This window comes from Bacillus rossius, assembly GCF_032445375.1.
Source record: "Bacillus rossius redtenbacheri isolate Brsri chromosome 9 unlocalized genomic scaffold, Brsri_v3 Brsri_v3_scf9_2, whole genome shotgun sequence".
NCBI lineage: Eukaryota > Metazoa > Arthropoda > Insecta > Phasmatodea > Bacillidae > Bacillus > Bacillus rossius.
In genome coordinates this window covers 5,306,154-5,331,294 of record NW_026962013.1, presented here as the reverse complement: position 1 = coordinate 5,331,294, position 25,141 = coordinate 5,306,154, and the positions used below count along the sequence as shown (strand labels likewise).

Below are 25,141 nucleotides of genomic sequence, written 5' to 3'. Positions count from 1 at the left end.
TTTATTGTCCATTCCGTTAAAAATAAATGTCTATCGGGAAATTTTTTTTAAGTAAAAATGTAAAATTCCTGACAAAATCACTTTCATCTAACGATGTAACGCGACTTCTCCCCGACAACGAGGTGTGAGATGCACTACATTTTGTAATACAAGATTAGACGTCAAAGATTAGGTTTTTATAATGTGGCAACCTTCGTTACTGAGTACACAATGGCTTTGTATTCGGACCAAGTGATTCGAAGTTCTAATCACGAGAGATTAATATCTGGGTGTCATAGCGGGTGTGTTAGTTGTGAGAAGTATTTCAACTTGTAAGTTGCTTACTGGTCATGTTCTCAACATTAAACTTGTACTTCAGTAACATCAATAAAACATGTAGAAAGTAAGGAGAAGGGATGGGGTTTTTCACGAAATGAGCAACAGCAGGAAAACTTTACATGCAAACTTTATTCTGGCTTCATCGATACAACTTGCAAACATCCAATCAGGGAAGAGCAGTCTTCAAGGTCACACGTCTAACTGTGGTGTCAACCAGCGAAGCACAGCTGGATTCGAACACGGCGTCATCTCAGCTAGATCTGTAGGTAGCATAGGCAACATATTTAAGTATACTTCGTGGAAAAATCATTAATTATTCTTGTAGACTACTGGTTGAATTGTAACCAAGTTGTCAGTATTTCAGTGTTAGAAGCACACGTCTGTGGCTTCAGCGAGACCACAAAATAATTTTGTGAGGATTTTAAAATAATATTTTCTGTTATGAAATAATTCCATATGAAAATATTTATGATATCTTAAACTAAATTTCCAATCACCAATGATTCCCTTATTCTATTTAGAAATAAGATACCACTAAGATTGTACTCTTAGAACTTAAAGAAAAATTTACGGACTTTTCAACGAAGAATTCGCCTCATAATAAATGAAGAATTCTTTGTATTTTGTAAGAAGAATTCCCAGTTCTGTTCTAATGGTAAACACACAATACCAAGAAATAAGAGAGGGTTTTTTTTACAGGAAAGTTAACAAATACAGGAATGTTTTTTGCAACTACACCAAGATGATTATTTTTAGTGATTCACTTACGGAGATGAACGGTAAATTTACGAAAATCACTGGGGTTAATTTGTAATCGGCGATTTTCGTAAATTTAAAGTGAAAACCATTTTTTTCAGAGTGTGCTAACGATGTTATTTTTAGTTGATACCCGGGTGGTGTGTTGACGTGAAGGACTGCGGAGGGTACCGCCACCGTGGACTAGGTCCAGGTGTAGCTGCGACGACCGAAGAGGTCCAGGGACTCGAGGGGGACCCTACTTGACGTTCCTGATGGTGATGTCGACGACGTGCGTGTTGGGCGTGAGGAAGGCCTCGCGGCTCGCGACGGGCCGGTCGAATGGGAAGCCCATGGGGCGGCCGTCGGGGATGCGGCCGTCCAGCACGCCGCAGTAGCCCAGCGAGGACAGCGCCTCCACGTCCTCCGGCTTGATGCTGGGGTCCACCTGGCGGCAGGACACGTCCCGTGGCAGCAGGACCAGACACGTCCCGTGGCAGCAGGACCAGACACGTCTCGTGGCAGCAGGACAAGACACGTGTCATGGCAACAGGACAAGACACGTCTCGTGGGAGCAGGACAAGACACGTCCCGTGGCAGCAGGACAATACACGTCTAAACTGACTGCCATAATATACCATTGAAGTAGTTTGGCTTCTGGGTTGTAGCCGCGTCCTTGGCGAATGATTCACCGACGTTTCGGTCGACATTTGCAGTCGCCATCGTCAGGGAGCAGTTACCTACTGAGGTTCTTTCAAGTTATCCTTCCTTTGTACACTCTCGCCTGAGGGGTAAGGAGCTTCCTTATTGACTGCAGCTGTGGGCCAATCAGAGCCTTTTTTATTCTTCTGTCTTGGCCGGGTATGTTTTGCCAATCAGGGGGCGATCTGTCTGATGTCGGATGTGGATAACTTGTAAGAACCTCTCAGTAGGTAACTGCTCCCTGATGATGGCGACTGCAATTTTCGGTGAATTATTCTCCCAAGGACGGGGCTACAACCCAGAATCCAAGCTGCTTCAGCTACAATGGCCGTGAAAGCCTGCGAACATTATCATGGGGCTTCCTCTCTGGACAGACTGTGGCTATGTGACTGAAGGCACGTCGAGCGCTCAAGCGCCTCGGCTCGGGGCACTCACCACGTCCTTGCTGTAGTCGGTGACGGTGACGAAGAGGCGGTAGGCCATGCCCTCCGGCTTGCCCTTGGGCAGCAGCAGGCGGTGCGGGAAGCCGCAGTGACGCAGTTGCTGCAACACACGCGACACTCGCCCTTCAGCACGTGTCTCCGCCACGAGGGACCAGCGCTCCTCTTCGCAATTCCATTCGGCGTACAGCGTACAGAATCGAATACAGCTTTAGAATGTTTAGATATCCATTTATGATGGTTTTTCACCGGATAGTGTCCAACTATATAAATTTCATGTGTTTGAAAACTGTACTTAGGAGAAAATATAAAAAAAATGACTGTTTAGTTATTTGAACAAAAATTCTGCCTATGATCCACAACATGGTTCTGGTAATTTTGAAAGAGAGTGACTAGGTATTTTATAAATGATGTGAATGATTTTTAAGGTAACATAGTGACTGGTGAGTAGAGTAAAGGAAATGGCAGAGAAGGAATGGCAATAGCAAAGGAAAGGCAAATGAGAGAAGTGCTGGTGGAGGAAGGACGTTGTAAGAGATGAATTAAGTTTTTTGGTGAAGATAGTAGATGTGCTTGGTGAAAATATGATAAATGAACTGCAAAATTAGGTGGTATTCGAAAATTACTAAGCGATTGGAGTAGTTAGAAATGATGGTGGGAAAAGTATGTAGAAGACACTGTGAAGGTAGGATATGGAAAACACTAAGTGTTTGGAGAAAATAGGAGGAATGAGAAAGGTATAGAAATTCGCGGTGCAGGTAGGAGATATTCGGAAATTACTAAAGCCTAGGCCACACAGAAAGCTACGCTCTGTTCTAATTGTTTTCTATGTTCGCTATGTTTGCTGCGCCAGGAATGTTAGGGATTATATGAGGAAGGCACGGTGAAAGTAGTACATATTCTAATATTACTACATGTTGGGATAAGGTTGGAGGAACAGTGTTGAAGGTATGGAGAAAGCACGGTGAAGGTTGTAGATATTCGAAGATGACTAAGTGTTTGGAGAATGGTGGGTAATATATGGAAAAGGCACAGTGAAGATAGGAGATATTCGGAGGTGACTAAGTGTTTGGGTACGCAGTGTTGTGGAATAGGTTGCGGCTTTGGGGAACTTAAGAAATAAATATTTGAAAACTTCAACATTCTTATTGGCATCAAATTTAAATGCATTTTGCTGTAGCTAACGAATGCCTTGTTCAACACCGACGAGAATTGTAAAGTACTTTGATTGCTTTTATGGTGCTGGTGCGAACGTTTGTGATGTAATATTGGGAGGAACGGTGGTGAAAGTACTGTAGGTCGGAGGAGGTGTGACCCACCTTGTCAACGACGAACTCCTCGTTGCCTTTGAGGGCCTCCTGCACCTCCCGCAGCAGCTCGGGGAAGCTGCGCGGCTCGGCGATGGTGACCACGGAGTCCTCGGAGTTGCGCGCGATCACGTTGTCGCCCACCGTCACTGCGTCAAGCACGTGCCGCGCCCTCAGGAGCATGCCTCCCCCTCCCCCCTCCCACCCGGCAATCACTGCTGTGCGCATGCTCTCACAAGCATCTGCCAGGTCCAACCTAGGTGTTCCTGAGGAAGTGATGCGCACAAGTACGCGATGGATGAACGTTGTCGCCCACCATCAATGCGTCAAGCACGCGCCGCTCCTTCAGGAGCATGCCTCCCCCTCCCCCCTCCCCCCGGCAAGCACTGCTGTGCGCATGCTCTCACAAACATCTGCCAGGTCCAACCTAGGTGTTCCTGAGAACTGATGTGCACAAGTGTGCGATGGATGAATGTGACGACCGCTGCCATAAACTGGTTCATATGGTTCCAGTGTCCCCCGGTTCGTCCTTGCAACCCATTATCTGCTCCTTCTGAAGTGAAGGTGTGCACATGTAGGACACTGATGCTGCATTCCTATGTGACCCGGGTTCGAATCCCAGTTGGGACCATTCTAATATCGTGTTTCCAGAAAAATCACTCCAAAAAAAATTATGTGATCGTTCCTTGCAGCAGATCATGGCTGATCACTTCCCAAATGTCCCTGATTTTTGATGTTTTTATGTACCTTTCCTCGATTATTTTATTGTGACGAGAGGTAATTTTCGATAGAATTATATACATAGGATATAATCAAAAACCATTTGACAGCCATTCAAGAACTGTCATGACTCAATCGGCAAAATTCTGGTTGTTTTAAAACTGATACTAGAAAAAAACCTCTACGAATTCATAATCAAATATTATGTTTACTGCATACTAATAAAATACAATTAAATTAACAGTAAGTAAGAACATTAAAATATTATAACTATGCTTTAAATTAAACTGGTATTTGTAGTAGAAATTTAATTTTTCCTTGAACGAGAAAAGTCAAGTTTCGTTTCATCTCTCCTGGTAGAACATTCAAAATTTTACACGCCATGAGAAAGGGTGCATGTAAACTGATCTTATTTCTCGCACTGTGACGATGAACGGGATTGGAACTAGATACTGCGGGGCGTGTGTTGGAGTGTCCCCGCTGGGGATCGCCCCTGTCTCGTCCGGGGACTCACATGACACGGGGAAGCGGTCCAGCTCGATGACCCCCCAGCGCAGGGTGTTGACGGGGATCTCCTTGCCGAACCAGTCGTACTTGGGCGACAGGAAGATGCGGGCCACGCCCGTGGTCTGTCGGGCCGAGTTGACGGTCAGCACGTACTTGAAGGGCTCGTGATTCAGCCGGCTCACGACCGCCTGCGAGAAGAGAAACATCCAGTAATGGCTACCTCAAAGAACAAGTACTTACTAGCTTGATAATGTGCGCAGGCTTTCGCGGTCATTGTCTGAAGTAGCTTGGCTTCTGGGTTGTAGCAGTGTTTCCTGGCGGATAATTCAACCGACGTTTCTGGTCGAAAATTGCAGTCGCCATCATCAGGGAGCAGTTACCTACTGAGGTTCTTACAAGTTATCCTGCCTTTATGCACTCCTGCCTGAGGGGGAAGGTGCTTCCTGATTGGCTACAGCTGTGGGCCAATCAGATCCTTTTTTTCTTCTGTTTTGGCCGGGCTGTTCTGCCAGTCAGGGGGCGATCTGTCTGATGTTGGATGTGGATAACATGTAAGAACCTCTCAGTAGGTAACTGCTCCCTGATGATGGCGACTGCAATTTTCGACCGAAACGTTGGTGCATTATTCGCCAATGACACGGCTAACAACCCAGAAGCCAAGCTACTACTTACTAGCTTGCCAGAAAACCTTAATTTCATGCGAGGCTGGTCTTTCACTGAAACAATTTGGGGCACCACTTCTTTTTTTATTTCTTTAGAAATGAAGCTTAATAACGCTTTCGAACCTACAAGTAGGTAGAATCACCTCTATTTTTTCAACGAAGGAGTTTATTGGCACTGGAAATTTTATCGCTATTAGTGCATGTTCATGCTGGTAAATGTAATGCAGACAAATAATTTCGAATTGGCAAAATCTGGGTGCCATAAAGGAGGTATGTCATTTAATTATATAATGAACTACTTTTTATCTCACATGTGTACCACCACAATACATGCAAAGTAGTTTGGGAATCACTTTTATTTTGGAGGTCAATCGACGTGAAGATGCTGAACATGGACTTTTATGACGTGATTCTCTGCATGTGCAACAATTATAGCATGATGAGCATACAATCATAACATACGCCAAGTAGTTTGGGAATCACTTTTATTTTGGAGGTCAATCGCCTTGAAGATGCTGAACATGGGATTTTTTGACGTGAAGCTATGCAGTGCAATAATTGTAGAATGGTGAGCATACAATCGGGAATAGTGGCAACGCTGATGAGTGAAGCTCGGCATGGTGCTGGTGCAGAGGTGTCACGGGCCCTGCCCACCACGGAGAGCCGGTGGCCTCGCTGTGCCACAACTGATATCTCACCTTTATGTCGACGCCGGACTTGCCCGAGCCCTCGACGGCGTTGGTCAGGTCGATGTGCGACTCGTCGAAGTAGGTGACGAGGGTGTTGGGGGTGCTGGCCTTGCTCAGGCCCACCACCTTGATGGCCTCCACGCGCACGCCGGGGAAGTCCAGCTGCAAGCACGCAAGCACCCGGGTGTTGCCTTTTCCCATCGGCGACACGTCTCATTCAGAACACACTTGCTCGTGGGTCCCTTGCCTTGACTACCATCCAGGATGGACAATCACAGCTAGCGACGGCGTGTGGGAAAAAAAGGGGGTTGTCTCTAAAGTCGGTTTACGGACGATAATTTTACGTGACAACGTCATTACAAAACATTGATGAAAAAATTGCATACTTTTTTAATTTTCAAATATTATTTACAGTTTTTGCAAATTTAATTTAAATAATTTATTTATAATCACGAAAAATTAGTAAAAAAGCCCGCCTTAACCTGTTTGATATTATAGAAGATTTCCTCGCACGGTGGTTGGCCGGTTCTTGCACGCTTGGCTCAGGCGGAACGTGACAATGAGTCATGCTCTTTTTCGTGCGTGCAGCCGGCGTTCATCGATTTATAAGACGTTATCACGTCAAAAAATTGTCTTATCTATTTTCAATAAGTGTTTATTGAAGGACCGTATAAGACCGTAAAAGCTCATTTATATTGCATCCTAGCATTAATTTAGATAGTAGCCTATATACAGATTTGAATTAAATGTTTGCAGACATAATTTGTAGTGAAACCTTTATTTTTATAACATAAGTCATAAATCAATAAAAATTTATTTTCCTTAAAACCATAGAACCCTGATTTTTATTCTTTCTTTTAGAAAAACTTAAAGTTGTACTGATTTTTAGGTGGGGTTATAAAAATAGAGTTTAATACGACAAATAATAAGTATATATGACCGGTTACTTCATAATTTTATATATTGCGATTACGTGTGTGCTAAGGTTGAAAAATAATTTATTTGGAAATTTTAAATTTCAAAAACAATTACGTAAACATTTGAAAAAAAATACTAGAATTTACATAAAAGAAAATAATCATGAGCAATGACACGAAGCTAAAGAAGTAAAATAAGTAATGATACTATCTCCTGAAGCAGAGGTTATTCACCTGGTCGCTCACAGACGCGTATATGGGAAAGGAAAGTGGGGCGGGTTCAATAAAACGTTTCGTCGCAGGCCTTTGTTTAGCATCCCCCCCCCCTTCGCCTCTTATCCTTCATAAAGGCTGACGACAAAGTTTTAATTGCTGTTCTGGGGAGAGTCGACCGCCTGGCATGCTCCCTCCAGCGACACCGCCCGTTGACCGAACAGCGGGTGTTTCAGAGCAAGCACAGAGAAGCCTTAACGCGAGGATGCCATTGCACCCTCCTGAAAGGACCCTCCAAGCCTGAATGATCCTGGAACCGTGCATCCTAGCGGGTGTCACCCAAATCTTTCTTGACCTGCCGAATAGTTGCAGTGATCCGAGCAGAGTCTCCGACCAGGCATTTCGTGAAGGAGTTGAGTCATTCTCATGCTTTCGTTCAAATTTTAAATTTTGATTATAGTCCATTTCTTGGTCAGCTGTTTCCTGTCTGCGTCCTTTCCTGTTCATCTATTACTGACTAATGATAAACTTGAACATGTAATAGGAAAATATCCAAAAAATATATACAGTATGGGAAATCTGTAAGCGCAAACAAGTAACCACCGAAAATATGTCTTTTGTTCATGCACCAGGTTGTGTTGTTTATCACAAATTTCGGGTATCTTTTCACTGCTAATTTTTAACTGAATCCTTTGACTAAGCCACTGTCAGTAAAGAACACATTCTTGTTATTCGTAGTGTATGTACTTCGACAATTCTGAGGTTGTTTATTTGTTTCATCTACTGCAATGTCATATGGTTGGAGCTCGAGGCATTATACGCCCACATGCAAGGCACTGACCTAGCACAAAGTCTTATCTGTGTCACTTAACCTCACAAAACTTAGGCAGCAGCCCCTATATTTATGGCATTGTGTTAATTATGAAGGACTGGAGTATGCCCTCCACTAATTTAAAGTTCTTGTAAGATAATAAAAGTTCATACTCAAAAACAATTGTGAAAATCTCCAGGTTATCTGAGTGCTATCCCAAAAAAAAGTGAATACAATATGTACAAAAATTTAGACTACAATTGTTAGAAAAATATTAGTATTCAGACAATAATAGTTTGAAAAATTATATTAACAATTAGATGCCAGTAAGCCTTTGAGTAGTATGTAAATAACAATTTATTGTCTTGTGCTCTTTTCACCATTTAGAGACATGCATAGACATTGTTGTTTATTTGTTGAATAAAGGCTATTTTAATAAAGTATATCGAAATTTACATATAAATATAAAACTAGTATTTTTTAATTTAATTATATTATTCTAATTTTAATTAATTCGTTATTTCGTAGCTTGAATCAACAGAACTTCCCGTTATTTCTACTTATGAAATAGTACAATCCTGTAGCCGTCTGGTTCAAAATAAGAGTATGCGAAGGAGAATGAAATTTTTTGAGATCGATCCGGTTGCCTATGAGGTTACCGCTCGCATACAGGCTCGTGTTATTTCGTCACAAGGGAAAGGATAAGGTATAGTAACGCTAGTAGCAAGGGGAAACAGAGACCAGCGGGGCTCGGTCGTGTAAAAAGAAAGGGGCATCACAGCAGTCCTGGAATAAAGGACCACCAGAGTGGTTCCTTGAGCGTTTAACCTAAGTGCAGGGCCGGATTTAGAGGTCTGGAGGCCTCGGAGGAGCAAAGGCCCCCTGGCCCCCAAATTATTTTCCAAATAAAATGAACAATTTTTTTCAGTCGAGTTTTCCAATAAATAATTTATTGTGAAATCAAGTAGATTCTCTTAGTATTTAAAAAACATAAATAAATATAATCGGAGACAAGAATGATATAAAATTAAATTTTAGTGTTAATGAATATTTCTGTTAATGTATAACAACAATATAACCATGTATGCACAAAGTACTGTCGGTAAAGGTAAAACAGCGAAAAAATAATATCAAAGGATTTGTGGGGGCCCTCCGTTTGTGGAGGCCCCGGGGCTTTCGCCCCGGTTGCCCTCCCCTAAATCCGGCCCTGCAGAAGTGTGATCGACGGGGTGTCCCGGTGATCCTGTGTGCCACGTGTGCAAGGGGGGGGGGGTGAGGCAAGGCGCAGGACTCACCTCGTCCTGGGTGTAGGGCGGCAGCAGGTCCTTGTGCAGCTTGAAGAGGTTGTCGATGTGCTTGTGCAGCCTGAAGAAGGCCGGGTCCCTGGTGGCCGTCTCGAAGTGCTCCATCACTCCGGGCGGCATCTGACAACCATCACGACTTCACTGCGCGTCTGCCCTTCTACACTCCACTCTTATCCGGACGGAATAATAACAACCGCCAATAAAACTCCTCACTTAAACATGCTGGAGCTGTAAAGAACAAAAAACAGTTTATTTTGCTAAAAGATTAAAAGTAAGAAACTAAATTTTTCTTCGTGATGCCTGGAGTTCTAGTGAAATTTAATGGAGTGAGTGCACTGGCAAAACAGTTTAGCGATATATCTTCTTTAATGCTGTAAATATAATTTGTAGGTTGTTAAAAAAATAATTTATAAAGGAAAGCCGATCTCATGAACATCATGTCATGATTGGAACTGATGTTGAATCAAGCCATAATCCGGACCCAAAATTTCAACACAAAGGTAGTATTTTTTTTATGTGTAACATCTTAGAACTCGGTACACGGCAATCGTCGGGAGTATAGTTCGTGAACAAACAGTTAGAGTATTAAATGTTTAGTGAATTTTAACAAGATGGGTAGCCTGCTATTTAAATAAAATTCCTTTACGAAATATCAGGTCCAAATACTAGGTTTAGAAATTTTTTTACAAGTTTTTTTTTTTCGATTTTATCAGAACCATTTAATTATACAGTTTCAACATTTAGCTCTGCAAATCAGATGACTCGATAGCCGATGCAGCTGCGTGTTATTCGCGTCAAGAAATTTAGATGATAACACATTTTGGGTATGTTTATATATCTTGGCATTATTTTAAAGAATTCTACGTTAAATACCGCGCGCAGAAGTTGAACATGTTTGCCTGGAGCAGTTCAGAGCCCGAAGGCGTGACGGTGGCTGGTGACGTGCGCGCTCACCCCGAACTTGAGCTGCGGGTCGGTGACCTTCGAGAGCAGCACGTGCGCGTCGTTGTGCAGCTGGCCGTAGTACTGCCTGTTGAGCGAGTGGCGCGAGGACTCCACGATCTCCCCCAGCAGGTTGATGCCGCGGCTGTTGTTGAGGTGGGCCAGGCCGTCAGACTGCGGGCAGGGCACACACACTCCCTCACTCCTCCATCCATCATCACACACCCAGCACACACCGTCAAACACTGTCCTCGTCCGACCTTCCCAAACTTCAACTCCAACCATCATCGTTAAGGCTTCCACACACACGCACGCCCACTCCTCACTTCTACGTCCATCACCACAACCCGTCAACACTCTCCTCGTTCAACCTTGCCAACTACGTCTCCACCACCATCCTGTAATTTTTAAGGCCCCCACACACACACGATCAGTCCCGAACTGACAGTTTGGACTGAACTGAAGCCTCAAACACGCAAGATCAGACTTGTGGTTGCTGTTGGATGATGTATCATTTCATGGCAGAGTATGGAGACAAAAACTTTTGGATGTCGAAATTGCAGTTGCACTTTGAGCAACCAAGTATAAGCAAAGGTGACTGTCACGACACTCAGCTGATGGACTCATTTTTTGGACTGATGGTTTGGACTGGCAGCTCGGGCCGATTTTATGGAAAGCCATCAGTTCGCCGGTCCATCATTTTCGACTGATCAGTCCACCGTCATTGCTCACACACTACAGTCAGCTCCAACTAATTAGTTCCGTCTAATATAGATCCTAACTGACAGTCCAGACTGATCGTGTGTGTGCGTGTGTGCTGAAGGAGGGGGGGGGGCGTTAAATTGTACATTTGAAGAAAAAAATTAAAACAACCCTTCATCAGAAGATTTTGTTGCTGGAGTGATTTGGATAGTTCGATGAAGAGACGGTTTTTGTGTGCTTGAATATTTATAACATCTAGAAAGCAGTCCAATTGTTTTAATACATTCATAGCTTGATGAATAATGTTAAAATAGCTCATTCAATGAGCAATGATTGTCCTGTAAAATTGTAGTATCTAATAAGTCATTGAGGTGGTAAAGTGATATATATTATATCTGTGTGTGTGTGTGTCCAGAAGACGAGTGAAGAAGTATAGTAAATAAAGTCATAAAAAGTGGGTGACGAAGAGTGGTATGGATTTTTTCAGACAAATGATACCATAGAGATATGACCTGGAGTCTCGATGAATGACAGAAAGTGGTGGAGGGTGTTTGAGATGGTGTATATGACTCACAAGCATGTCGAAGTCATGGGGAAATAATGATGGACAATAGAAGTTGGTTATGGAGAGAGGTAGGGAGTTTGGCAGATCAGCGGTGTCATGGCGAGATGAGACTTAGTCTCGGGATGTGGCAAGAAGTGGTGGAGGGTGTTTGAGATGGTGGATTTTGACTCGCAAGCATGTCGAAGTCATGGAGAAATAATTATGGACATTATAAGTTGGCTACGGAGAGAGGTAGGGAGTTTTTGCAGATCAGTGGTGCCATAGAGAGATGGGAATGAGTCTCGGGAGGTGACAGGAAGTGATGACAGATGACGGGGGCGGTGGGACGGGACGGGACTCACGGTTTTGATGAAGCCGGCGGCGATGGCATCCCTGATGCGGCCCTCGTACAGCTTCATCTCGTGCACGGTCCGCCAGGGCAGGTCTTGGAACGCGACGCCGTCGGGCCTGACGGGGAACTCCTGGCCGTTGTCGTACATGGCGCCCGGCGCGAAGCCCTCCACGATCTTCTCGTCGAAGTCGAGCGGCTCCACGGCCGGCAGGTTGTTGGACAGCCTCTCCGCGTCGAACCTGCGCCCATCACCCGCTCCTCCAGACCTGGTGGACCGCGCTGTCTCCCTGGCTTTGCGTCGAACCTGCGCCCATCCCCCACTCCTCCAGACCTGGTGGTCCGCGCTGTCTCCCTGGCTATGCGTCGAACCTGCGCCCATCCCCCACTCCTCCAGACCTGGTGGTCCGCGCTGTCTCCCTGGCTATGCGTCGAACCTGCGCCCATCCCCCACTCCTCCAGACCTGGTGGACCGCGCTGTCTCCCTGGCTATGCGTCGAACCTGCGCCCATCCCCCACTCCTCCAGACCTGGTGGTCCGCGCTGTCTCCCTGGCTATGCGTCGAACCTGCGCCCATCCCCCACTCCTCCAGACCTGGTGGTCCGCGCTGTCTCCCTGGCTATGCGTCGAACCTGCGCCCATCCCCCACTCCTCCAGACCTGGTGGTCCGCGCTGTCTCCCTGGCTATGCGTCGAACCTGCGCCCATCCCCCACTCCTCCAGACCTGGTGGACCGCGCTGTCTCCCTGGCTATGCGTCGAACCTGCGCCCATCCCCCACTCCTCCAGACCTGGTGGTCCGCGCTGTCTCCCTGGCTATGCGTCGAACCTGCGCCCATCCCCCACTCCTCCAGACCTGGTGGTCCGCGCTGTCTCCCTGGCTATGCGTCGAACCTGCGCCCATCCCCCACTCCTCCAGACCTGGTGGTCCGCGCTGTCTCCCTGGCTATGCGTCGAACCTGCGCCCATCCCCCACTCCTCCAGACCTGGTGGTCCGCGCTGTCTCCCTGGCTATGCGTCGAACCTGCGCCCATCCCCCACTCCTCCAGACCTGGTGGTCCGCGCTGTCTCCCTGGCTATGCGTCGAACCTGCGCCCATCCCCCACTCCTCCAGACCTGGTGGTCCGCGCTGTCTCCCTGGCTATGCGTCGAACCTGCGCCCATCCCCCACTCCTCCAGACCTGGTGGTCCGCGCTGTCTCCCTGGCTATGCGTCGAACCTGCGCCCATCCCCCACTCCTCCAGACCTGGTGGACCGCGCTGTCTCCCTGGCTATGCGTCGAACCTGCGCCCATCCCCCACTCCTCCAGACCTGGTGGTCCGCGCTGTCTCCCTGGCTATGCGTCGAACCTGCGCCCATCCCCCACTCCTCCAGACCTGGTGGTCCGCGCTGTCTCCCTGGCTATGCGTCGAACCTGCGCCCATCCCCCACTCCTCCAGACCTGGTGGTCCGCGCTGTCTCCCTGGCTATGCGTCGAACCTGCGCCCATCCCCCACTCCTCCAGACCTGGTGGTCCGCGCTGTCTCCCTGGCTATGCGTCGAACCTGCGCCCATCCCCCACTCCTCCAGACCTGGTGGTCCGCGCTGTCTCCCTGGCTATGCGTCGAACCTGCGCCCATCCCCCACTCCTCCAGACCTGGTGGTCCGCGCTGTCTCCCTGGCTATGCGTCGAACCTGCGCCCATCCCCCACTCCTCCAGACCTGGTGGTCCGCGCTGTCTCCCTGGCTATGCGTCGAACCTGCGCCCATCCCCCACTCCTCCAGACCTGGTGGTCCGCGCTGTCTCCCTGGCTATGCGTCGAACCTGCGCCCATCCCCCACTCCTCCAGACCTGGTGGTCCGCGCTGTCTCCCTGGCTATGCGTCGAACCTGCGCCCATCCCCCACTCCTCCAGACCTGGTGGTCCGCGCTGTCTCCCTGGCTATGCGTCGAACCTGCGCCCATCCCCCACTCCTCCAGACCTGGTGGTCCGCGCTGTCTCCCTGGCTATGCGTCGAACCTGCGCCCATCCCCCACTCCTCCAGACCTGGTGGTCCGCGCTGTCTCCCTGGCTATGCGTCGAACCTGCGCCCATCCCCCACTCCTCCAGACCTGGTGGTCCGCGCTGTCTCCCTGGCTATGCGTCGAACCTGCGCCCATCCCCCACTCCTCCAGACCTGGTGGTCCGCGCTGTCTCCCTGGCTATGCGTCGAACCTGCGCCCATCCCCCACTCCTCCAGACCTGGTGGTCCGCGCTGTCTCCCTGGCTATGCGTCGAACCTGCGCCCATCCCCCACGCCTCCAGACCTGGTGGACCGCGCTGTCTCCCTGGCTATGCGTCGAACCTGCGCCCATCCCCCACTCCTCCAGACCTGGTGGTCCGCGCTGTCTCCCTGGCTATGCGTCGAACCTGCGCCCATCCCCCACTCCTCCAGACCTGGTGGTCCGCGCTGTCTCCCTGGCTATGCGTCGAACCTGCGCCCATCCCCCACTCCTCCAGACCTGGTGGTCCGCGCTGTCTCCCTGGCTATGCGTCGAACCTGCGCCCATCCCCCACTCCTCCAGACCTGGTGGTCCGCGCTGTCTCCCTGGCTATGCGTCGAACCTGCGCCCATCCCCCACTCCTCCAGACCTGGTGGTCCGCGCTGTCTCCCTGGCTATGCGTCGAACCTGCGCCCATCCCCCACTCCTCCAGACCTGGTGGTCCGCGCTGTCTCCCTGGCTATGCGTCGAACCTGCGCCCATCCCCCACTCCTCCAGACCTGGTGGTCCGCGCTGTCTCCCTGGCTATGCGTCGAACCTGCGCCCATCCCCCACTCCTCCAGACCTGGTGGTCCGCGCTGTCTCCCTGGCTATGCGTCGAACCTGCGCCCATCCCCCACTCCTCCAGACCTGGTGGTCCGCGCTGTCTCCCTGGCTATGCGTCGAACCTGCGCCCATCCCCCACTCCTCCAGACCTGGTGGTCCGCGCTGTCTCCCTGGCTATGCGTCGAACCTGCGCCCATCCCCCACTCCTCCAGACCTGGTGGTCCGCGCTGTCTCCCTGGCTATGCGTCGAACCTGCGCCCATCCCCCACTCCTCCAGACCTGGTGGTCCGCGCTGTCTCCCTGGCTATGCGTCGAACCTGCGCCCATCCCCCACTCCTCCAGACCTGGTGGACCGCGCTGTCTCCCTGGCTATGCGTCGAACCTGCGCCCATCCCCCACTCCTCCAGACCTGGTGGTCCGCGCTGTCTCCCTGGCTATGCGTCGAACCTGCCCCCGAGCGCACACACATCAAGGGCGTAGCCAGGGGGGGTTTTAGGGGTTCAACCCCCCCCCCCTCCCTTAGCGCCGAATCTTTAATTAATTTCTTATTCATCACTCAAACAAATTTCATATTAAAATTAATAAAAAATTTACCATTACAATATTTAAATTTAATTTCCCAAAACTGCTAAAATAGCACTATTTTACACCTTAAAATCCAAATTTTCCCGGGGGAGGACCCCCGGACCACCCACTTTAATACGAGGGGGGACCATGCTTCTTAACACCCCCCATACACAAATCCTGGCTACGCCCCTGACACACACCCCAGTTCTATAGACCTGGTGGACCGCGCTGTCTCCCATGCTCCACAACGAGATACTAGCTTTCGGTCTTTTTGGCGTGACAACGTCCAATAAATCGATGAACGCCGGCTGCGCTCACGAAAAAGTGTCCCGTTACGCATATTGTCCCGTCACTCTGTGTCCCGTCACGCTCATTGTACGCTTGCGCCGAAACTATCTCTCTTCCGCTCGATCGGAACAAACCATCGATTTGACTTTTTCGAGGCACATTAAACTTGAAACACTCCCATTAGTTTCCTACTTTTCCTATCATCGTCCTATCCTTAACAGAATAACACAGATTGGAAGAAGTTAAACAGCAAACATGTTTAAAATTTGTAGTTAAAATAATCTCTTCGTTAAAGTAATAAACATGTTTGAATTAATGAGTGCAAATAAAAGTAAATTTATAAATGAAATTGTAGATTATATTTCACTCCTTTGTATCCATACAAAATAGTGATAATTCAATAAAAAAATGATTCAATTTTATTCATAAAAGTATGCAATCATTTCATCAATGTTTTGCTATGACGTTGTCACGTTAAACTATCGTCCGTAAACCTACTTTACAGACAGCTAATTTTTTTATTTGCAGTCGATAAAATAATACACAAACTTGTGCCAGGAACATTCACCATCACTGAAGTGGCTTGGCTTCTGGGCTTTAGCCGCGTCCTTGGCGAATAATTCACCGACGTTTCGGTCGACATTGCAGTCGCCATCATCAGGGAGCAGTTACTGCATGTTTGGTTCCTGAGAGAAGATACTGGTGAGACTATTTTATACATGTATTGTTGAAGGTATCCCAATAAAACGTGTTTTTTTTATTGTGAACATGGATGAATAGGCCTCTCGGGGAAAATCATCATGTATAAACGAATCGAGCAGTTACTGCTCCCCGATGATGGCGACTGCAATGTCGACCAGAAACGTCGGTTGAATTTTTTCGCCGAGGACACGGCTACAATCCAGAAGCCAAGCTACTTCAGACAATGGCCGTGAAAGCCCGCGAACATTATTAATTCACCATCGCTGTTTATACTCTCAACACTCAACACCCAATCAGAGGCTACGGGGTCCGAGTGTGCAGAAGAGCTGCGCGGAAACAATTGTAGGGTCAGTGCAAACTGTTTTTCTTGACAGTGAAATTGTAAAGAAACGTGTGTTTTTGTTTACCCATTGTTTAAGTTTAAAAAAATCTAATATATTTATTTTAAGAAGAAAGGGTTTGATATTTCTAGGCACAATATAAATTGCAGTTTTACATAAAATATTTCCAACAAAAAAATGAGAATCTCCAGGAATAAAACATTCAAGAAAATATATGTAATTATTTTTTTACGTCAGGTGCTGCTGATAATGTTATTCATTGGTTATAAATAGTTGAACCCATATTGATTTGAAGTAATCATTAACATATATAATATGTCTGTGTGTGTTTACGTCATCAGTCATCGCACCTGTTTGATGCAAAACCTTAGTGTGCTCCAATGTTGTGCTTATCATTTTGTATCCCTTTAACTAGCACGTAATACATATGCTATAATTTATTTTAAATGTTTTGTAGTAATCATCCACTTCTACAAATATAACTATATATATATTCCATATTTTACTTAATTAAGTACCTTCAATTAAATTAAGTATACATGAATTATTTTAATAATTCTATAGTTCAATAAGGCAAATTTTAATAAAAACAAATGACTATTATTTTTAGAAAATAATTTTTGGAGCCAAAATAGTGTGCTTTAAAACACTATGAATGTAATTTAAACATTAATTTGTGTACAGGAATAGAAAATATTAACATGGTGAGATCTCCAAGGTTACACTGCGTAACTTTTCAAACAATCAGCTACAAGAGTAAGATGTTTAGCGCGCATGAGCACTGGCAGTGCTCCAATTAAACTTGCCATCACCTTTATTAGGTAATCACACAGACAACAAAAAGGGCAATTTGTAAGATTTACAAATTGAAAACACGTAATGAAATTTTGCACCAAATGACTGAATGTTACTCCAAATAAATTAATGTTTAACAATGCCTGCCAAAATATTATTCGGATGACATATCAGAAGTCCGATTCTCAGTAGCCGTCAGGTTCATACACTCTTGGGGCTTTTTTGGTTAAGTGTTCTGACGTTGCTCTAGAGGCCCAAGCGGTTCTTGCGAAGCGAGCAGGTAACGGGCGAGTGACGTAGGGACGAGAGTCGCTCACCTGGCGACCATCTGGTGGTGCATGTAGAAGAACAGCTCGCCCTTGCGGTCCTTGTCGCCGGGGTAGTCCCTCTTCCACCAGAAGGGGAAGTCCATGTGCCAGTGCGCGTGGTGACTGTTCATGCCGATGTCCTCTCCGAAGTATGCCACGCGCTGCTCGGGGTTGTTCACTGAGCCGGTGAACTTCATGGGGATCACCGTGGGTTGCTGGGGGGCAGAGGACAGCGGAGGGACTCGTCAGACCAACCACAGACGTGCGCCGTCGGGACCCACCCTGGTCTTTGTTCGTTTTCTTTTCAAAAATGCGAGTTACATTTTATTTTGTCTTCCAACCCTTGTTTCTTCTACTCCTTTCACTTATGGTTGATGTATAAAAAATTTATTTAGACAAAGTATTTTCAATTTACTCCTATGTTAGACGGATGTGATATTTCCCATATTATGGAAGTTACAGCGATTTTTCTTTTTTTTTTTTAAAAACCCTTCCGTATTTCTACCATTTTGGTCGGATGTTGCCCATTAATGAACTCGACCGAGATTTCCCATTACTAGATTTTATATATCAGTCTGGAAGTGATTTGTGAGAAATTGCGACAGTTATAGTGTCCACAAAATTGTGATATATATATATAAGTTGACAATGGTTTTGGGGTCTATGGACCATGAAACGTAAAACTAAATAAAAATTTTCGAAAGTCTCGCCATGGTAACGGCTTAAATAGGTAGTATTTCTTTGAAATCTACCTAAAAGTATTTTGGCCATATGTGTTCCCACATTATACTGCTCTTAACTATATTCCACATTTTTATACTCTAACCAGTACATAATTATTAATGTTAATATTTGTATTTAACATTGTATTTGTTGCAAGGGGATACTTATAACTAAATTTTCTTAATGTTCCTACCCATATTTAATCACATAAGGAGGTGATTTTAAAGTCTAAGCTTAGTCTTAAGTTAAAGTTAACTTAGCAGAAGATATTTTCGATTTCATTTTTACATAATATAACCCTGCTACTCCTGAACTTTCCTGCAAAATTAAAACTCGAAGCAACTAAAGTGATAATGGATCTTATTTACAAGACATTATATTTTTTTGAAATGTTAACCAACAAGAGCACATTTCGTTTCAGAAACATAGAAAAAAGTGATTAGAAATTTTATTTGCCTAGTGATCATTTATCAAAAGACAATTTTCACAACTAAACCTAGTATAAAACTGATGTTTATTTCACATCATAGTAACAGCAAATAATATTTTAACACATTGAAAAACTTTGAATTATAAAAAATGTTTAAATTTGTTGGCCAGTAGATATCATGTTAAATCCTCTTTATTTTTACATTAGCATAATATTTGTTTTGAACTATTGTCTGACCATGTCTGAATACCACGTGTACTAGGGTGGTGAGAGAGAAAGGGAAGATTTCGTCATTTGGAGCAGCATTAATGGTACATGGTAGCAGAGCGTGGCTCACCCGGGTCATCTTGGCCTGGTAGGCGCGGCGCACCACGTCAGTGGTGAGGAACATGTGCGGGGTGATCTCGTAGGCGGGGGGCAGGGTGATTCCACGGCAGTCGGGCCTGTGCAGCAGCGCCACGCTGAAGGCGTACAGGAACTGGCGCGGGGAGACGCGGTCGCGCAGCCACGCCGCCGTGCCCAGGAACGTGTCGAAGTCGGTGGCCCCGTGCAGCGCCTCGAACATCTGCACCATCTGGCCGCGGTGCTCCGGGTGGAACAGGCTGAAGATCTCGCCGCGGCCGATGAAGCGGCCGGCCGCCACCTCGTCCGCCGTGCGTTGCACGCAGTCTGGACACTGTGGGCCGATAACCCAGCCGTACTGCAGTCGCACCTCGAGGTTTATGTGTGGATGGAGGTCTCAACACCCATATCTGCTCGACTACCATCCAGGCACTGCATTTTCGTGTACCACCCCCACAATTACAACATTTACCATCGAGCCTTTAATTTTACCTTATCTCAACAGCTAGGAGGGCCGCAAGTAGGCAGGTTTGGTTCATATAGGGGCACCAGCTCATGGCTCGAGTTCCAGGGATCCGTGGCGGCCATCTTTGATTACGTCCTTTCCGGTGGCCATCTTGGATTATGTAACTTCCGGCAGCCATATTTGATTATGACTTTGGATTGTAACGTCGCGACGGCCATCTTGGCTCCCTAAATCCGACCCTGAATAAATTAGCTAAACGACAGGTATATGAATTTACAGGTTAAACAAGCACTCTACAAAATAGGGGAATAGACCCTCTTTGAGGAACTTGCAACCCTCTCTGGGGAGCTTGCACCTACGAATTTTTTTAAGGGGGAAAGGGGGAAATATTTTATCGAAAAGGGAAATTTTCTATAGAAAATGGAATTTTTCCCTAGAATTAGGGAAATCGTGGTGTATAATGAGGTATTTTGATGTGTATTTGCTGCTGTGACTTAATCCAAGATGGCCGCCGCGAATCCCTTGATCACGAACCATGAGAATGTGCCCCCCTATGAACCAAACTTACCTACTGCCGCAGTACCAGGAAAATACAGTGTAATGTACCACCACCAACATCAACACAGCAGTAAATACATTCCACCAATACAGTGGCTATTCCTTGTTCATGCCAAAGCAAACAACAACCCTGAACTTCTCCTGAGGTCACTCAGTTGTGTATTTCACCAGCAGGGGTAGTCAAGACAGTTTAATGGATACTTATGTGGCTAGATGTGTTATATGTGATAAAGATATTTTCGATTCCGTTTTAATATGAGGTAACCATACTATTCCAGTACCTTCCTCCAGAAATAAAACTTGAAGGCACTACTGTTATAATGTTTCTTACGTGCATCCGACTAAGAGCATTTTGCTATCTTGGAAATTGTTCCACGAGTTTTGACTCTTTGGAAAACTATGTACGGCGTGCAACACGCGTTTCAGTCGGGGCGCGAGTACCTTGTAGTTGCTCAAGTGGCTGAGCGGGTTGAAGCTGTTCTTGATGGCCAGCAGCTCCGAGTCGTGCACCGGCTCAGCGATGTGTCTCAGCAGCTTCAGCACCTGCAGCTGTCTCCTGAGGAACTGCTCGTCAGCTGCAAGCACACACGCGTGCATACCATCATCTGTGCCTGGTCTCAGCAGCTGTGCTTTTGCGGCACTCCTAACCCACCAGCAAGCAGTTGCAGTTATTCAGCAGAAGATCGGCAGCAGTTTAATGTGTTGGATTTTGCTGGCATGTAACTCCCATTCAAGGTGAAAATCTACCAACTCGGACTCCCCCTAGAGCCGTAGGGAAATGGACACGCCGTCTCATCGCAACTTGGAGGTGTTTCAGGAAGAACCACAGCGAGAGACTGCGGTAACCCATTCCAGCATCACTTAAGCACATTCGGCTAACCTGTGGTTGACTCAGAGAATTCCCTGTCCCAAGAGTATCGCAAGGCGCTTAACCGAGTCTGTCACCTCTTTGGATCCCCTCAGGAAAACTCAGATCTTTGATCTTGACTGAGTCCAGCCAAACTCTACAAGTTTTCCAGGCCAGTGCCGGGGCTGTATGGCCGCTCATCACGTCATGGAGGGGCAGCTAAGACAACTATCGAATAATTCGATTTGCTAAGCGAAAGGTTAAACTTTGTAATGAAACAGCTCCGATAAAAGCGAAAAAAGACTTGAAAAATATCTAAAACCTGAATTTTTACACACATGATTTTCGATAAGTAATTATTCAAACATACCGTCCATCTTGTTAAAAAATTCATTAAACAGTTAATACTATAACGTTTCCATTTGGCTTTGTGTTCGCACCATCCACCACAGATGGCAGCACCGTTGTTACACAAATCCGTTCCATGCGACTTCCGTTCCATTCACGAAATTACTCCCACCAAAAGCCGTTCACAGAGAGCTAAGATGTCACAATAAAAAATCAATTGCTTTTATTAGGGGTCGGACTTCATAACATAAAAAAAGTAAAACTTGAAAGAAAAATCAGTGCACGAAAATTCTTTGGGTATCTTGCTTGAACATTTCTTATAAAATTATCCTAAATAATTTAATGCTTGTCCAGTTACTTATTATTGATCCAAATTTTAAATTAAATAAAAATAACTGTGCAAGTATCTGCCACTTCCAACTGCTCCTCGTCATACAAATTCACTGATACAGTGCTGCTGTGGTTCTGTGGTGAAGCCTAGCAGGATGAGGTTGTGCTAGCCCGCGGAGCATACCTGCCAAGATGTTGCCGCACCTCAGGGGTTTAATGAAACACAGCTGAAATAGCTCAAAATATTTTCTTCCAACCAAACTTTTGAATTATTCTTCCAACCAAGCTTTTGAATAACTGTATCCATGTGCAAGCTGAGTTTGGAACTGCTAGACAATCTAATTACACTCCGGGATTTTAGAGCACTGGTTTATCTTAAACCGACAACTTAAAAAATAATAAATATTGTAATTAATGTAGAAGTTAAGAAAATTTCCTTTATTCAGAATATTTGAACACCTCTTAAGAGTGAAAATACCAATATTATATATGTTTGCTATATTTTATTGTGATTAAATAAAGGTTTTTATAGGTAAGTGTTGTTACTTCCATTGATTGTTATATTATAAAATATTTTACAAAATATCACATTAAATAGTATTTTAAGCAAAATGAAACAATGCCCGCCACTTAGCAATAAAAATATTATATTAATTAATAACAACGATAGACAGGTAACTAAAGTAACACAATTTTTTAATTTTTTAGTTGCTCAAAAATAATGAACATTGTGATGAATATTTAAATATAATAAAATATATATTATTTTAATGTTATATATAATGTACAAATAATATTTGTTAGATTATGATGGGCATTTGAAAAATTATACATTTTATGTCTGACTGCACATTCTTAAGGCAATGTTCATAAAGTTTTATTGATGATAAAGCATGTTGCGGTTTAAAATAGGTTTATTTCTGACATACTGTGCCACAATGAATAGCATCTACTAGACGCATAACCACGTCTAAAACGCTGAAACTCAATTCTGCCAGCGGTTATCCGAGGCATTTGTAACATGAGCTTTGGATGAGGCATGCAGGTATAAAAATGTACCTTTTGCATAATTAGCTGGCAAAGTTGTATTTTTTACGTTTTTGTGCAGTGTGAATGAGGAGAAATTAAATGGAATATAAAACTGAAATTTTTTATGTTAAAAGTAAATTTTACCGGCTACTATGTGATACGGTTTAATTTCTTTAAGAAAAATAATATTTCATTTTACCTGACCTCTTAAAATCATCATAATGTCTGATTTTAAAAGGCTTATAAAATTAAATTTAAATTTTCGGAAAGAAAAATACTACACAGTAGCCAACAGCATTGCCTTTAAACCCAAAATATTTCAGTTTAAAAAATTGGTTGTCTGTAAAGCCGGTTTACGGACGATAGTTTAACGTGACAACGTCATAACAAAACATTGATGAAATGATTGCATACTTTTATGAATAAAATTGAATCATTTTTATTTTAATAATAAAAGAATAAATACTTGAAATTATACTAGTAATCAGATTTTTAAAATGCAAGAATAATTAACCTTTATTGCCAAAATTGTTGTTGTAATAAGCAATGAAAACCACATTTTTTCATTTCACTTTATAAACAGTCGAAGAAACAGTTCACGTGTAGATGACTTGTAATTAATTTTAAAAACTGGCGTTTAGCTATAAAGTTTAAATATAATTATGAACAAGTTTTCATATAAATAATTTGTAATCAAATATCTATCATCAATTATTTGAATCAACATAATTTTTTAGTCAATTGTAACATAACCTATTATTAATGAACTCGCCGACAGATGCTACTTTTTTTTTAATAATAAAAGAATAAATACTTGAAATTATACTAGTAATCATATTCATTTTCTTACGTACATTTGACGTAGAAACACATTTATAAACAAAGTTTTAAGTTTTCACCTCTGTCGGTGCGGCGCAACGGGAAATGAGCGTAACGGGACACAGCGTAACTGAACAATGTGCGTAACGGGACACTTTTTCGTGCGTGCAGCCGGCGTTCATCGATTTATTAGACGTCGTCACGTCAAAACATTAAAAATTAAACTTTGACTGCTAATTATGCAATAAAGTATGCACTACATATATTCATTTTGTTTAAGTTTGACCACTCAAAAAATCTACAAGTGTAACCTTGCTAAACGTAAAAATAATATAATGACCAGGGAGAGGGAAACAGATGTCAGAAAAGGACAAGAGGGAGCATTAGCTCTCAGACGTGAAGCCGTATTTTTTCCCCACTTTTTTTTTACGTGCCAATACGGCGGACGTTTGTTTATCAGCTGTTCTAGCCTGCTTTCATTGACGAGACTTTCGGAAGAAAAATTATATGAAAATATTAATTGTTAGCATATTCCAGAACGCATCTTCGTGATACAAGTGTAGTGAGTGACCTCTAACCTCAAACACAGGCACAGCTGATACGTTTGTAAACAAGACGCGCGCCGTGTTGACGCGTGCAGCTTCTCCGTGGGAAGCCTTCATTTCACAGACGAGAGAGCCACGCCCGAAGTTCCCCGAAGTTCACGCTCGCTTTTTTTTCCCCCCGTTCTATCTCATTGTACAAACCGGTGTGGCATTAAATTTTGTGGTCGATTCGGATAAGTTAGCTAACATTATAAATACTTTAAAAACATTGTGGATGGTTGGTTATATGAGGTAAGTATAGCTACATTTAAAAAAAATAATGTAAAAATAATTTTATGGTTGCTTAGCAAGTAACTTTTTTTTAATATGTATAGCTATCCAGGGCTAGGAAACCGTTTACATGATTTCAAAGTATCTTTAATGTAGCTGTCGTAACCAAATCAACATGTCCACAATGTTTTAAAGTATTTATAATGTAGCTAAACCTAACCTTTTACAATGAACAAATAAAAAAAACCCGAAGATGCACGATCGGTAGGGACCGGAAAAATTCGCGGATTCAATGACCTCTAGGATAGCCTCCATTATCCTCTGCACATCTCAAGTAAACACGCGTGTTCATTGGGTGCTAAATTGCGAATCGTCTCCGCTGGGTAGCTTGTGATTCGACGCTTCTTTGGTCGATAGTCTCTCATTGGCCCAGAGAGCTCCAGTTAAACCGCGAGCCAATAGCAGAACCAGCAGAATTGTACACATGTTTGAATTTCAGCCTATCACGAAATGAATGCGCGAATTTTTCCGGTCTCAAACGATCGGGCGTCTGTGGAAAGAAGGCTTCCCCTTCTCCGTCCAGGAGCGTGGCTTGTGGAAGGTAGAGGGGATAGGGAGTGGGGAGGGGGGAGAGGGGAGTGACGTACCTTTGTGCTGCGCATGCGCGAAGCCGGCGCACAGTAGCACGGCGAGCCAGCACCTCATGGCGGCGGAGTGGGGGGTCGGTTAGTGCCGCCGCCCGCCGCGGTGCGGTGTTAAGTAACCGTCGAGGGCCTGTGGGGCCGT

The 25,141-nt window shown here is 44.9% G+C and overlaps 1 protein-coding gene across 2 annotated transcripts; it reads right to left on the bottom strand.

Annotated features, from left to right (window-relative positions):
* Positions 1–429: 429 nt before the first annotated feature.
* Positions 430–25,141, bottom strand: LOC134542865 (hemocyanin B chain-like). 2 transcript variants are annotated; one of them, XM_063387437.1, is made up of 13 exons: positions 25,003–25,116; positions 20,609–20,742; positions 19,139–19,477; positions 17,658–17,863; positions 11,876–12,104; positions 10,280–10,441; positions 9,317–9,445; positions 6,090–6,242; positions 4,737–4,917; positions 3,515–3,651; positions 2,191–2,298; positions 1,317–1,501; positions 430–578 (listed from the first exon to the last, which is right to left on the bottom strand). In XM_063387437.1, exons 1-13 carry the CDS (start codon positions 25,058–25,060, stop codon positions 569–571), a joined length of 2,031 nt encoding a protein of 676 aa, XP_063243507.1. In that variant the 5' UTR covers positions 25,061–25,116; the 3' UTR covers positions 430–568. The 2 variants fall into 2 exon arrangements, with proteins under 2 accessions (XP_063243507.1, XP_063243509.1); XM_063387439.1 differs by having other exon boundaries at positions 430–1,501; positions 25,003–25,141.

Coding starts and splice junctions, on each gene's coding strand:
- LOC134542865 (XM_063387437.1), bottom strand. CDS start 25,060: ATGAGGTGCTGGCTCGCCGTGCTACTGTGCGCCGGCTTCGCGCATGCG. Junction 12,105..17,657: donor CACCACCAGATGGTCGCCAG/GTGAGCGACTCT, acceptor TGATGGGCGCAG/GTTCGACGCGGAGAGGCTGT. Junction 9,446..10,279: donor ACCCGCAGCTCAAGTTCGGG/GTGAGCGCGCAC, acceptor GATGGTTGTCAG/ATGCCGCCCGGAGTGATGGA.